Source organism: Sus scrofa, chromosome 1 (assembly GCF_000003025.6).
Source record: "Sus scrofa isolate TJ Tabasco breed Duroc chromosome 1, Sscrofa11.1, whole genome shotgun sequence".
NCBI classification, from domain to species: domain Eukaryota; kingdom Metazoa; phylum Chordata; class Mammalia; order Artiodactyla; family Suidae; genus Sus; species Sus scrofa.
The window spans coordinates 221,257,424-221,273,430 of NC_010443.5; the positions used below are offsets into that span (position 1 = coordinate 221,257,424).

A 16,007-nucleotide genomic window follows, 5' to 3' on the forward strand; every position below is an offset into this window, starting at 1 on the left:
AAGCATGTCGTGTATACTCATTTTCAAAAGCCATTAAATACATAACTATAGAGTTTGGCCCCAAATGCCTAAAAAACAAAAGGTTTGCTACTTAAACTAGTAAGCTTTAGTAACTAAAAAAGAACAGCCCTCTTTCAGAATATAAATTCATGCCTACCTGATGGTGTAAGCAAAAAGTTCTGAGATCATCCAAATTGAATTCTCTCTCATGACCACCAAGACCATGTGTGATGACCCTGTTAGCACTGTTTGAACCAAGGCCATGATTGTGCATCTTTCTTCATCTCCGAAGTACTTTACAAAAGAGTTATGTATCGTTACAATAAAAAACACGAGTTACAAAGGGAAACATTTTGTTGCAATTCTTATTACATTTTTAGTACCAGTCAAGGTAATCAGTCATATTAAAAATATATAATTTAATTCTCAAATAATAACTTTGTTCATCTTTGTCCTAATGTACATTGTCCACAGAATCCAAAGCTGAATATTTTCTGTAGGTGATGCACATATGCTAATGACAGCATCAAGTTCAGAAATGGAAGCAGACATATTATCCTTTTATAAAAATAAACTTGGGAAGTTCTCTTGTGGCAAAGTGGGTTAAGGATCTGCCTGTTGCTGCAGCTGTGGCACAGGCTGCAACTGTGGCATGGGTTCGATCCCTGGCCCAGGAACTTCCATGTGCCATGGATGCAGCAAAAAAGAAACAAACAAACAAAAAACTTGGTCCCAGAGAGCGAGCATAAAAAAAAAAAAGAGTGAGCATTAAAAAAAAAAAAAAAAAAAAAAGGCACAGCATTAGAGGAGAATTGTTTCAACTTAAGTCGCTGTAGGATCTCTCACTTTGGGCGGGCTGCTCAGAGTACCGTGTCTCCTAAATCAGTGTGCTCCTCTAGAAAGGTGTGTTAAGTTAACAATGTAACAGAACAATAAAGCAAAAATAACTATACAACAATTAGTCCCCCTTACCAAAATGGTAAGAAGTTCACAAATAATTAAGTGCTTCTTCCATGTCCGGCCTTCATCATTTTTTGACTTCTAGTAAGGCCTCCCCTTACAAATTTATTGAAAATGCTCTGCACGCCAGCAAGCTCACTGTCCTCTCCCTAAAGAGGAAGGAGTGAAATTCACTTTCAATAGGTAGGTGGACAATTTTTTCCATTTTCCCTTGGGCAACTGGGGTCTATCTAAACATAGGTTAGATTCAGAGACAGGTGACAGGAAGTCATCCCTTGGCTAGACACTGCATGACCACTCCGCAGAAAATGCTGTTTATGCCTTGTTTTGTACAATAATGTGAAAAAAAAATATGCTTTAATACACAGGTGCCACTGATGAACCATCCTCTGCCACCTTCATCCCCCTGAATGGCTAAAATCTGGTCAGACAGACCCCGTTTGGGTGTCATTGTCATGGTCACTTGGATCCCAAAGCTTCCAGGGTGCCATCTGGTCAGGGAGCATGTAGTCTGTCCTTCGTGGCAAACGTCCTCTGTTGTAAGTACCAGCGGATTCTCCTCCAGGGTCACAGGGCCTCCAGTCTTCATGGGTGGAGATAGGTTTTCTTAGCTGCCCTGGGACAACTGGGTTTCACATTTCCTGAAACTGGATCTGTGGAAGGAGTCTCTGAAATTGAGAGAGAGAGGACAGAGGTAAGAAAGATCAATTCACCTTTTAAAGAGGTGGGGAGGGGGGATTCTCATTGTGGCTCAGCGGGTTACGAACCTGACCGATACCCATGAGGATGTGGGTTCAATCCCTGGCCCCATCCAGTGGATTAAGGATCCCGCATTGCTGTGGCTGTGGCGTAGGCTGGCAGCTGCAGCTCCGAATTGACCCCTAGCCTGGGAACTTCCATAGGCTGCAGGTTTGGCTCTAAAAAGCAGAAGAAAAAAAAAAAAAAGAAGGGTCAGGGGAATCACTTTCTAGAAAAGGACATCAGTCTTGGAGAACTTGGCAAATACGTAAACAAGGTGCAGCCATCCCTTTGCACTGTGCTGGAAGGAACGGGCAGTAATTCGGCCTGGGAAGAAGCTGGCAGCAGGCCACACGGAGGCCCCAGGGAGGTCAAGGAGAAGGCTGGGGGATCAGGATGCAGGCAGAGCAGATCACGCTGGGGCTTCTCTGATTCCACCCCTGGAGGTGCCCCGGTTCAGCTGCTGGGCCTCCAGCACGCTCATTTCTCCTCCAGGAAAAGGCCTCCCCTGCTCTCCTCTCACCTCTTTTGACTCTCGACTCTGAATATCGGCTTGTAGAGTTCTGGAATTTTCCGTTCAATCATTGGCCGGAGGCTCTCTCTCAGCTTGTGGTAGTTCTTTTTGAGTTCCAGCTGATACTCCTTTTGGTCGGCCGTGATGAGACGCTTGTTTTTCTCCACGGCTTCACCGCATCTGAGAGGCAAATATTGGGGCAGGGAGGAAAATGAGGTTTTCTTTCACTGGAGTTTGAAGTGCTTAGAGATTTTCTATATTTGAATCATTTAATCTATACCAAATGAATGAGGCAGGCTATTATCACCCTCATGCCTTGGGTGAAGAAACTCAGGCATGGAAAGCTTAAGAAGCTTGCCTCATGTCATCAAGCCAGTAAACTGCAAAGCAGGATTCAGTGCCTGTCTCCCACACAGTCTGGTACATACCAAAGAGGCAAAGCATGTTATTTAAACCTGATGAAGCTTGGCCTTTTATGTTATACTGGTCTACCTAAGGTAACTTACAAATCAACAGACCTCAAAGGGACGACGACATGATGGTTGAAACTTTGCTGATATGCACTGATTGGTAATAATTCGGTTTTCCTTCAGATAAATAGGATTCCTGTGATCACCGTGGTCTAAGCTATTCTCCGAATAGCGGGGCTAGATTTGGATCATGTGATGCAGATACCCGGGCCTTGCTGCCGAATCCTCCCTATTACCACTCTGTAACACTTGGGATGACGAAGGTAAGGAGGGTGGCATGAAAGCACCATGGCCTAGGCAAGAGTAAACCTATGGCCACCGCTTCATCAGAGAATTAGCATGCTATGGAAGAATGGTGTGCTTTAATCTGCCCCAGAAGCCAAAAGAACTCCCTGGACTGCATTTTCACCTATCTTTTAAGTTGGACATTAACTGAAGCAAACTGTAGGATACCTAAGGTTTCATATCAAAAGTTTCAGGGAAGGGAGTTCCCTTTGTGGCTCAGTGGTTAATGATCCCAACTAGGATCCATGAGGATGCAGGTTCGATCCCTGGCCTCACCCAGTGGGTTAGGGATCTGGCATTGCTGTGACCTGTGGGGGTAGGCTGCAGATGTGGCTCAGATCCCGAGTTGCTGTGGCTGTGGTGTAGGCCGGCAGCTATAGCTTGGATTCGACCCCTAGCCTGGGAACTCCCATATGGCACCAATGTGGCCCTAAGAAGCAAAAAAAAAAAAAAAAAAAAAAAAAAAGTTTCAGAGAAGAGGTAGAAAGGGGAGGTATATAGCCTTTGAATCCTGAGAAACCTATATCACCCCTTACTATTTTTTTTATTGCCTCTTAACTAACAGTTATAATCTACGACTATGTGTAAAATGAAGTCAGTTTCAGGGTGACTTTGAGGCCCAGTTTTGTGACACTGGCAGATTACAGGAGGCCTGTAGATGTCTACTCTGCAAATCTGAGGAGAAGTAACGACAATCTGTGTGGTTTTTATCAGAAGACAAAATATTGTTTTTAGAAGACTATATTAATATAGGTGGAGTAAAAAACAGGGAGCCAGGCATTCAACTTCCCTCCTAGAGAAAGCCGTATCTCTTGGGAAATGCACACAGGATCATATAACTACATTGCAAACAATATTTTTACATAGTCTTATCTGTAACATTTTCATTAGGTTCACAAATGTCTGAACAGTGCTGCTCTCACTCAGTGACACCACTGCTCTAGACAGCCCCCTCTTTTGCTGCTCCTTTCATTGATAAGTTCACTAACAAAAGCATTTCCCCCCTCTTTTATTTATGGCTGTGCCTGTGGCATGTGGAAGTTCCCAGGCCCGGGATGGAAACTGTGCTGCAGTTGTGACAGCAATGCCAGATCCTTAACCAGCTGCACCACAAGGGAACTTCCACAAGCATTTTCTTTTCTTTTCTTTTTTTTTTTCAATCTTTTTGCCTTTTCTAGGGCTGCTCCTACAGCATATGGAGGCTCCCAGGCTAGGGGTCTAATTGGAGCTGTAGGCACCGGCCTATGGCACAGCCACAGCAACTCGGGATCTGAGCCACGTCTGTGACCTACACCATAGCTCACGGCAACACCGGATCCTTAACCCACTGAGCAAGGCCAGGGATTGAACCCGTGACCTCGTGGTTCCCAGTTGGATTCGTTAACCACTGAGCCACGACGGGAACTCCCAAGCATTTTCTTATAGTCAATGTACTGGAGTTTTTCAGCAGTCAGAGTCCTACAGAAACCAAACTGATGGAGACTAGAAAGGGAAGGAAGTTGTGCTTCCAGAATATGGCTCCTGGCTTTTGTCGGGAGTAACTTCCACAGGCCTCTATTTAAGGAGTTAGGTGTCTTTTCTACAGAGAGGCTGGTCATGTAGCCCTCATTCTCTGCATCGCTTGCCCTCTGTCCTCTGTAATGCTCCTTCAGCACTGCTCACACATCAGTCCCTCAGTATGGAAAAAACTGCTAGTTTTTCCCTCAGTATCCGTTCCTACTCTTCCTAAATAACAGAACTCCAGGTGGTATATGCACCTGGAAAATTATCTTTCCAAGCCTCCCTTACAGATAGGGATGGCTGATGAGATACAAGATGAAGTCACTAGGAAAGCTCTTTAAAGGGGTATAGGCTTTTGCTCTTTCCTCACTTCTATTCCTGATACCTAGGATGTGGCTGTGATGGCCAGAGCAATAGCAGCCATACTGTGACTATGAGGACCAGTATAGCACTATAACCAGGATAGCAGAGGGAAACAACGGTAAGAGCCAATGTTGCCACCACACAGCTCTGGGATGACTATCTCTGATCTTATTTCATCTGAAAGAAAAATAAGTTTTTATTTTATTTAAGCCACTTTTACTCCCATTCTCTGTTACTGAATGTAGTTTCTAGAGAGAACAGTACAACATAGCAGTTAAAGGGACAGATTCTACAGCTAGGGTGCTCACCTCTGAATTCTGCTTTGCTGCTTATTGGCTTTGTGACATTAGGCAAGTTACTTAAGCTTTCCATGCCTGAGTTTCTTCACCTGAGGTGTGAAGATGATAACAGTCTACCTCATAAATTTTTGTAAATTAAATGAGTTAAATATGGAAAATGTATAGAATAGTACTGTGCATAGCTAAAACCTAGAACATTTATTGTTACTGTTATTATTATTCCCATTCGACCCAGTCTGAGTGCAGAAATTATTTATTCAATAGGTCTAGGATGATGGACTATTAATAGAGATTTTATACTTTAGTTCCTTTTTTTCCTCCCTAGTCAATGACTAAGATGCAAAAAGATGAAGAGCCTTGTCCAAAGTCACACACCTGTTGGACCAGCAGAAGTGGATATAAATCTGGGATCTTGCTGCTCCCAGGCTGATGTCTTATCAGCTCCACTGTGTGTTATGGTACAAATCTTACAGGGGCAGACAAGTCACAGGTAGACAATATCTATATGTAAATCAGATTAATTCTCTTTCCTACTCAAACTGATCTAGTCTCTATTTGCCCCCATGATTAATCTTGTACTTATCAATCATTTAATCTGTGCCTACTCTACTGACTCTTTTTATCCTGATACTAACTTTAAGAGGTAGTTTCTATTATCATTCCCATTTTACAGCTGGGGAAACTGAGGAAGGTATCTTGCCCAAGGTTACACTGGGCAAGGCAGAGTGGGTATTTGGACCCAGGCAACCTGACTTGCGAGTCCTATTCCTAACCTCAACACCCCAGATGCTACCAAGGAAGGACCCTGACCCTGCCAGCTAGACTCCAGGCACATGGCCTTGGTTTCAAGTTGGAACTGTTCTCTCTGGAGTCCTAATTTGTAGTATTTGACTCTCTCACCTTCCTCCTAGTAATGCTTTAGCAAGTCTACACCTGAAGCCCACTGAAAAAACAGAGCTACTAGAATGAGGGGCAGGATACTGGAGAAATAAGGGATAGGCTCCCTCCGTCCTCCTGTGCCTAGAGTGATGGATATGCTGGAAGCAGATTCTTTGGACCTACTGACCACTCCAGAGCCCAGGTAGGGGGTGGGGGTCCCCAGATCAGATTCCAGGCTAGTCTTTAATGCTTGATTCACATTTCACTGTCTTTTACCTCCTTCAGGCCCTGGGCTTTTGTCCTGAGGAGTCACAGAACCCTGTGGTCCCAATGATTGTGCAATATTATTTATTTCGGTATCAGCCCAGCAACCCTCTGACAGTGCCTGGCCCTGAAGCCAGAGACCCCACCAAGCCCTGAGGACTGAGAGCTTGTTTAAGAGAACCAGGGGTGGAGGTGGGCTAGGAGAGAGGATAGGAGGCACTGTAACAAAAATGGATTTTTTTCTCTGTAGGATAACAGCAGGTGGGATGGGGGTGGGGAAGCCATGCGTGTGCATGCACACACACACACACGTGTGTGTGTGTGTGTGTGTGTGTTGTGCTGCTCCACTTGGCTCCCAATTTCCTATCCAGCCTCCTAGGCCCACTAAGAGATGCTGGAAAAGGGACAGAAGTCCTTCACACATTGCCACTATTGACCAGCACCTGAGTGACCTCTCATGATATTTAATGCTTTGTTTTCTCACCAAATACTCAGGTCTCTTTCTACCTACTGCTTCTGTTTCTACTCACACTGCCCACACTTGGTTCTCCTCTGGCTACTTGGACAAATTCCCTTTCCTTCCAATTCCCAGACCCTAACTCCTGTTTAAAAACACCACCATGCATCATCCTGTTTTTTGACTCTGTGTACAGTGAAACCCTATCTGGGTGCATCTGAAACTATGTCCCTTAAAGGCAGCCTGGAACTGATGCCATTGAATCCTGCTATCTTTTCTTTGCTTTTTTTTTTTTTTAAGGGCCGCACTTGTGGCATTTGGAAGTTTCCAGGCTAGGGGTCAAATTGGAACAGCAGCTGCCATCTTACGCCATAGCCACAGCAATGTGGGATCTGAGCCTCATCTGTGACCTACACCACAGCTCATGACAATGCCAGATCCTTAACCCACTGAGCAAGGCAAAAGGATTAAACCCACATCCTCATAGATACTAGTCGGGTTCGTCACTGCTGAGCCAAGAAGGGAACTCGCCTGCTATAATTTAAGAATCACTTTGTCTTTATAGGAATGAGAGTCACATACTGTTATGGACTGAATGTGTGTGTTCCCCCAAATTAATATGTTGAAGCCCTGACCCCCATGTGATGGAATTTGGAGGTGGAGCCTTTGGGAGGAATGAAGGTCTAAATCAGGCATGAGGATGGGACCCACATGATGGGATTAGTGACCTTGTAAGAAGGAATACTAGAGCTGTCTTCTTCCCTTCTCTACTGTGAGAGGATACAGTGAGAAGATGGACATTACCAGCAAGGAGGTTCTCCCCAGGAACTGAATCTGCTGGCACCTTAACCTTGGACTTCCCAGCCTCCAGCACTATGAGAAATAAATATCTGTTGTTCAAGTCTCTTTGTAGTGTTATAGTGGCCCAAGCTGAGTAAGACAGAAATGTAAGAAGAAGAAAATTTAAAAACACAGAATGGCACAGGCTGCAGTGTTTAAAAATAGTCTGGTCCATGATTTTCTTTTCTATAGAAAGGTTCATTTGTGCCATATATTAGATTCCAGATATAAGTGGTATCATATTATATTTGTCTTTCTCTTTCTGACTTACTTCACTCAGTCTGAGACTCTCTAGTTCCATCCATGTGGCTGCAAATGGCATTATTTTGTTCTTTTTTATGGCTGAGTCACCTATGATGGAGCATGATAATGTGAGAAAAAAGAATGTATACATGTATGTGTGACTGGGTCACCATGCTGTGCCGTAGAAAATTGACAGAACAGGAGTTCCCGTCGTGGCGCAGTGGTTAACGAATCCGACTAGGAACCATGAGGTTGCGGGTTCGGTCCCTGCCCTTGCTCAGTGGGTTAAGGATCTGGTGTTGCCGTGAGCTGTGGTGTAGGTCGCAGACGCGGCTCGGATCCCGCGTTGCTGTGGCTCTGGCGTAGGCCGGTGGCTACAGCTCCGATTCAACCCCTAGCCTGGGAACCTCCGTATGCCGCGGGAGCAGCCCAAGAAATAGCAACAACAACAACAACAACAACAAAAAAGACAAAAGACAAAAAAAAAAAAAAAAAAAAGAAAAGAAAATTGACAGAACACTGTAAACCAGCTATAACGGAAACAAATAAAAATCATTATATATATAAAAAAATAGTCTGGGTGTTTTGGGGAGCACAGGAGGGAATCAGAATGTTGTTGCTCTCCATCCTGACTTCTGAAAACCTGAGGTTTTTTTTTCTTATTGTAGGAAAAAGCAGGAGGAGGTGGAAGCCCCATCTTGGCAACCATCTGAAGAGCCGTGGGACTGGCTGGATGGCTCATGTTCTTTATGGCTCCAGTTCTGCTACAGCTCAGTCAGAAGGGCCAGTGGTGGGACCCAGCCTGAGGGCAGCCAGTCAACATACATTTCTGCTACTAGCCATTAGCATCAGAAGGCTCACTTTTGCTCACCTTGGAAATCTGGGCGAGACCTAAGAATAGTTTCACCCCTACACATTTTCCAGTCCTGCGTCACCTCTGCTGATAGCACAGGTGCAAACCACTTGACCAAACAGTTCTGCTATTCATGATAAAGCCACAGCCTGCTGACTGGACTCGAGAAGCAATTAAGCAAAGGAAGGTTTCCTCGCCTACTACTTGTATTGAGGGTATAAGTGACAGATCATCACATTTGCCCTTGTGAATGTATGGTTTGATGAGTTTTAGTAGATTTATACAGTTATGCAAATTTCACCACAATCTCACCTGTACTTTTTTTTTTTTTTTTTTTTTTTTTTTTTTTTTTTTGTCTTTTTTTTGTCTTGTTGTTGTTGTTGTTGTTGCTATTTCTTGGCCACTCCGCGGCATATGGAGGTTCCCAGGCTAGGGGTTGAATCGGAGCTGTAGCCACCGGCCTACGCCAGAGCCACAGCAACGCAGGATCCGAGCCGCGTCTGCAACCTACACCACAGCTCACGGCAACGCCGGATCGTTAACCACTGAGCAAGGGCAGGACCGAACCCGCAACCTCATGGTTCCTAGTCGGATTCGTTAACCACTGCGCCACGACGGGAACTCCTCACCTGTACTTTTGATCTATGTTAAATAAAGTGGAAAGAAAGTCACTGTACTTTGACAACCAAGTCATGAGAAGTACTATCTGTTTGTTTTCTTTTTTTTTTTTTTTTTTTTTTGTCTTTTTGCTATTTCTTTGTCTTTTTGTTGTTGTTGTTGTTGTTGCCATTTCTTGGGCCGCTCCCGCGGCATATGGAGGTTCCCAGGCTAGGGGTTGAATCGGAGCTGTAGCCACCGGCCTACGCCAGAGTCACAGCAACGCAGGATCCGAGCCGCGTCTGCAACCTACACCACAGCTCACGGCAACGCCGGATCGTTAACCCACTGAGCAAGGGCAGGGACCGAACCCGCAACCTCATGGTTCCTAGTCGGATTCGTTAACCACTGCGCCACTACGGGAACTCCTGTTTGTTTTCTTTTTTTGCTGCCTTGAGGTATATGGAGTTCCCAGGCCAGGGATCATATCTGAGCCTCATGTGTGACCTATGCTGCAGCTTTGGCAAACATCAGACCCTTTAACCCACTGAGCTGGGTGGGGGATTGAACTTGTATCCTGGTGCTGCAGAGATGCCACAGACCCCTCTGCACCACAGTGGGAACTCTCAGAAGTACTGTTTTGCCTGTAGCCTTTTCTCATTTACTGGGACTTCATCTTTGCCCATGTGTAGCATAGCATGGTGCTTGGCACAACATATGGGTTCATTAAGTATTTACTGAATGATTGGACTGTCATCTATAGTTGTTCAAAAGTGTAATAGTTTTGAAGGGAGGAAAGGGAAGGAAAAATGGGAGTGACAACAGTCCTGGCCTGAGGGAAGAAGCCCCTGGGGAGGAGGGAGGGAAGAGAAAATGTGAGATGGCAGCAATTGAGCAACCTGTACAGTGTTATAACCTCTACTCAAAGTTTGGTTTCCTCTAGCAATTTCATAAGCACCTGGGAGCTTGGAAGAAGTGCAGAGTCTCAGGCCCCAGACCTACTGAATTGGAATCTGCATTTTGACAAGATCCTTAGGGCATCTGTTTGCACAGGGAAGTTTGAGAATCACTGATAGATATTCCTGTGGCATTCCCAGGAGAGGGCAGCTGTCCACCCAGCAAGCGGGAAGTGGGATTACAGCCTGCTTTCCCATGTGAATCAAAGGAAGGGTTCAAGAACAACATTTTCAATGGTGAATTTGATTTTGAAAATCCAGCATTTTTGCAGGCCCTCTTGGGAGAAAGAGAAGTCGGTGATAACTAGTACACGACTTTGTTAAAGGACCATCCCTAAGAAAATCCGCTTCCTTTTGTGCATCTTATGTGGGACTAATTGTACTCAGCTCTGGTTCTCTGTGTAGTCACTTGTCCTGGGGCTGGGAGCTAATTAGAAATGCATGTTCAGTAGGGATTTTATGAGGACATTTTAACTAAGAAACAAAAAAATCACTTCTCTTAGCTAGCTTCCTTTTACATTTATATCCTACTTAGAGCCCCATTTACCAAGACCACTGTCTTTCCAGGCTCCCCTCCCTGTGCTGGCATGCCCACAGAATGCACTGCTTGGGCCAACCCGGAGGAGCCAAGATGCATCAAGGACATCCCTGGCTCCAGTCTTGTGCTCTTGTTATTCCCTTTATCAGTAATGGCTCTGTCTTCCCACCTGCATAGTCAATGGCTCACCTCTTCCTACCACCTACATACTCAAGACAAGGTTTAGGTGATGTTTTTCTGTAAAGCCTTCCCCAGCCACTCCAGCTTGCAACTGACAGTTCTCTTCTGATTTCTGTGGTCCCCTGTTTTGTGCATTCTCCACAGTTCTTAGCGTGTGCTGCACTGTGTTGTTATTTAAAAAGATAAAAGTCCTATTGTCAGGAGTAGAGAAATACCCAGCTCCTGCATTTCCACATCGAATATCATACCTAGGTCCTAGTGTGTGCTCATTAAACATTTCAGAGTCCTTGCAGAGGTTCAGAGAGGCCTAGGCCACTTCCATCTTCAGGGGTCTTTAACCATAAGTCATTTTTTATTTTTATTTTTTTAAATTAATTAATTAATTCATTCATTCATTAATCTTTCTGGCTACATCCCAGGCCAGGGATTGAACCCACAACACAGCAGTGACCTGAGCCACAGCAGTGATAATGCCAGATCCTTAACCCACTGTGGTATCAGGGAATTCCAACCACAACTCATTTTAAATGAAGATACATGGAAAGTAAATTGATTTTAAAAATTCCACCAGTTATCTTTCTACCTTTTGTTCTATGAAAATGTACTATTTACAGAAGAATATCTAGCTTCCATGTATTGTCAAAATTGCTATCAAATACAGGAAACAATTCAAATAGAAAACATTAATAAATATAATTTCTATGTGTGCATGTATGTGCCCATGTATGTGCTCGTGCATGTGTGTGCCCATATATATATGTGCTCATGTATATGCCTATGTATATATGTGTGTGCCCATGCATGCATGTGTTCATGTATGTGCCCATGTATGTGTGTGCTCATGTATGTGTGTACCCATGTATGCATCCATGCACGTGTGTGCCCATGCACGTGTGTGCCCGTGTATGCACATGCCCATGTATGTTCATGCTCCTGTGTGTGCCCATCTGTGTGTGCCCATGTATGTATGTGTTCATGTACAGAAACACATAGCTACACACACACACACCCCTATTTCTAAGCAGCTGTGATTCACTGAGGGCAAAGACCATCTCCTTCATACATAGCAAATTTACATACGTCTCAACAAAGCCCGTGAAAGTGGAGAACTTCACCTAAAACTAGCATTCTGGTGAGTTTTTGCTAAATTTAGCAAACTTTAACTTTTAGCCTCCTTTATCCCTGTTCTCCAAGTGAAGATATCCCTGTATTTCATATGCCGCTCTAAGATTCTGGATGAAAAGAAATATGGGTACATGTTTTTCTGATGTCCTCTCTCTTATGGGTGAGGTGCCATCACCTCCTTCATAATCATTCTTTTTAGGGCCAGGGGAGTCCCAGTATATCTGTCTGCTTTGCAGCAGCTGCAAGTCCTTGCCCTAAGGCTCACTTCCTATCCAGGCTGAACAGGTTGCTCTCAGAGCCAGCTGCACCACAGAATTTAGGAGTAGAGATGAGGTTTGTCTGCCCATGTGAACTGCCATAGACATGATGTTTTTGTAAAATCCCAGTTTTAGAGTCTTGCCTCTCTCAATTTGAGGCAATGTCTTTTCCCTTTTGGTAAAGAAGTTGCTCTATGATATGGACAATGACAAAGACTGCCAGTGCCAAGAACCACTCAGCCTCTAGAGGCATCAGTGGAAAATCAGCACCTTGAAGGAGGGGTGGGCTATTTGGATTCAGAAGACCCACTTTGAACTCAACACTGCTACTAACTGGCTGTGTGACCTTAAGTAAAATCATCTTCCATCTCTGAACCTCCATTTCTCCTTTTGTAAAATGAAAACATGTTTTATAATATGGTTATGAGGTACATGTGAGATAATAAAAGCACTATATAGTTTACATGTTAGTTACTTATTAGTAGGGCAAGTAGTGTTCCTTGATGCAGGGTTCTCAAATGGGGGCCTGCATCAGAATCTCCTGGAGGGCTCATTAAAACACAGGTTGCTGTGCCCTAACTCTGGAGATTCTTACTCAACAGGTCTGATTGGTAAACAGGAATCTGCCTCTCCAACAAATTTTTCAAGTGAGGCTGAAGCAGCTGGCCTGGGTGGGGACCAGACTTTTAGAGCCATTGCTCTACTACCTTCCCAGCCCTCTTCCCTCTTACCGCATTATGAATTCCTTAAAGCATAATCTCAACTTGTTGTGATGTCGATAGAGTTTTGGGTCAGCTGGAATTTCGGCCAAAAATACTTGGGCTACTTCCAGTGGTCCCTGATGGAGAAAGTGAAAAACATGACTGATGCTGGAGAAGAAATGAAATTACTTGGGAGAACATGTTGGAGTGACTTCTTTGTTTGAACATTTAATTTTGCACTTAGTTTGACCAAAATAAAAAATCAAGGAAAGGTCCTGAACTGCTGAGGAAAATGCTGAGTCCTTAGGAGTCTGGAGTTTTAGGATCATCTTCAAAAGTATAAATGTATTACCTTAATGAAATACTACCAATAATAGATTTTCCTTGATATAGAAGGGTAATATGCTACCTCAAAGGGTATGTGCTTTGAGTTGCTTTTCTGAAAATGTGGATTGTCTTGATCCATTCATTCATTCACTTGTCTAGTTGCCCCACTGGCAAGCACCACTCTGTATAATTGCTGGCTTGTGTCACATACACGCAGAGTACATGCAATCCATGGTTGTGGGCTTATAAAGTCTTCCATTTTCATAAAGGATTGGGGCTTACAAAGGCAAAAGCGTCTTAATAATTTCTGATCTTGAAAATATAATAGTCACCTCTCCTCTCGGCTATCTCTGTTCCCTTGATGTGACGTGGACACAGAAGTTTTGCAGGGGAGTCCAGTTCAGTTGTGCCAAGTGAGGAAAGGGTCACGACACACACTGAGTTTTTGTGTGTGGAGGTCTGCAGATCTAGAGCTGAAATTAAGGAAGCATGCTGGACAGAGAGAACTAAGCTGGTGCTTCCTCCTTCTGAAGCTGGATTAGTTTCATGCTGAGACAGAAGTCAGAAATCTTATGGGTCTATGAAAATTCAGTCTGTTCTAAGTGGCCCAAGAGCCAGTCCCAGCTCACTCCTGCTTAGGAGGGCTCTGTATACTGGTTTCAGCAGGCGACTGACCCAGGGGTTAGATGTCCGAGGAACTTTCCCTTCTCTCCTATTGGGATTCTTAGATTTGTCTCAAGCCCTGAAACAATTCTGCCTAAAGTGGACATGATTAAGCACTCCAACAGACCCAAACCTGGATCATATTGGCAGAATTGGCCCCAAGTGAAGACTTCTCTGAGAAAATGATACTCATTAGACATGGTCTACTCATCTCCAGGATTTCCTGTCTACCTTGGGTTGTTACATAAAGCAGAAAAACCTCCTCAAGTGTTGAGTCTTAGTGTAGGAATATCATTTTTTTTTTTTTTTGTCTTTTCATCTTTTCTAGGGCCGCACTCACAGCACATGGAGGTTCCCAGGCTAGGGGTCTAATCGGAGCTGTAGCCACCAGCCTATGCCAGAGCCACAGCAACGAGGGATCTGAGCTACATACACCACAGCTCATGGCAATGCTGGATCCTTAACCCACTGAGCAAGGCCAGGGATCGAACCCAAAACCTCATGGTTCCTAGTCGGATTTGTTAACTGCTGTGCCACGACGGGACTTGGGAACATCATTTGTTTTGTTTTGTTTTGTGGCATGCCAAAGTTCTCAGGCCAAGGCTCGAACCTGCATCACAGCAGTGCCAATGCCACATCTTTAACCCACTGAGTCAGCAGAGAACTCCCAAGGAATATCATTTCTATATTGATCAGACTCCTTATTGATCTCAAGGAAAGAGGGTGGAAACATATAATGAAAATCAAAATAATAAGAACCAGAGAAGCTGCCACCAGCTGGTTTTGCTTACTTGATTGACAGTAGCTCCGACAGAGCCCTGCAGCACCATCTGAAGCATCTTGGCATCAGGGGGCTCCTGGTTAATGGCGACAGCTAACTGCAGGGTCTTTTTCTTCATTTCTTCAATGGCAACTTCGATTGGTGTCAAAACAAACTGAACATAAGACATAAATATAGGGGAGTCATTGTCTGGTCTCATAAGCCATGACAAACTTGGAGCTATGACAAAGATGGCACTTGGGTTTGAAGCAGCAGCTTAGAAGGCTTTTAGAGCAATTTTTTTCTTTTTATGGCTGCACCAGAGGCTTATGGAAATTTCCGGGCCAGGGGTTGAATTGAAGCTACAGCTGCTGCCTAGGCCACAGCCACAGCAACATAGGATCTAAGCTGCATCTGTGACCTATGCTGGGCTTGTGGTAGTGCTGGATCCTTAACCTCCTGAGCCACAATGGGAATTCTGGCTTTTCAGAGCAATTTAAAATAATCTGGACAGGTTAAGAGGCAGGAAGAGCTAACATTTCTTAAGTACTTATTATATCCAGGAACTTCACATACATTTATCATTTATTCCTTTAAACAACCTCCTATTCTCTCCACTTTACAGTCAAACGGGGATGTGTAAGGTTAAATAAGTGCCACAAAATGACACAGGTGGTAAATGCGGAGGCCAGATTTTTAAAAAAAGATTTTTATCTTTTCCATTATAGCTGGTTTACGGTGTTCTGTCAATTTTCTACTATACAGCAAAGTGACCCCCATATTTTGAGTACAAAAATGCCTACATTCAAAAATCCATGTTCTTTCCACACTGTTAGATTTCCTTTTCCACTGTTGAACAGGTCACTTGACTTATAATTGGGAAAGCTATTAGAAGCATGGCATTCAAGATTTTCTTCCCCACTACAGCACAAGATTTTGGCATCATGTGTGCCTTCTCCAATTCACCATGAAAGTGAATTCTTAGTAAATAGAATCCTCTTAAGGGTCAATCTGCTAGTTGCTACGTTCTGTTGGCTTGGAATATGGTCCCTGGTGCATGTTATAGGTGGAATCATGCCCCCTCTAAATTCATGTATTCAAGTCCTAACCTCCAACACCTTGGAATGTGACTTTATTTGAGATAGGATCTTTATAGAGGTAACCAAGTTTAAACGAGGTCATCAGGATAGGCCCTAATCCAATATGACCTATATGTCCCTAATAGAAGAGGAAATCTG

General features: G+C 44.0%; 1 protein-coding gene across 1 annotated transcript in view; it reads right to left on the bottom strand.

Moving 5' to 3' along the window:
- DOCK8 (dedicator of cytokinesis 8) overlaps positions 348-16,007 on the bottom strand; it is a 234,119-nt gene continuing 218,459 nt past the window's right edge. The window contains 4 exon segments of the mRNA XM_003121929.6: positions 348-1,628; positions 2,222-2,392; positions 13,050-13,156; positions 14,801-14,944. Of these exon segments, the coding sequence (XP_003121977.3) occupies positions 1,568-1,628; positions 2,222-2,392; positions 13,050-13,156; positions 14,801-14,944 (483 nt within the window). The 3' untranslated portion in view covers positions 348-1,567.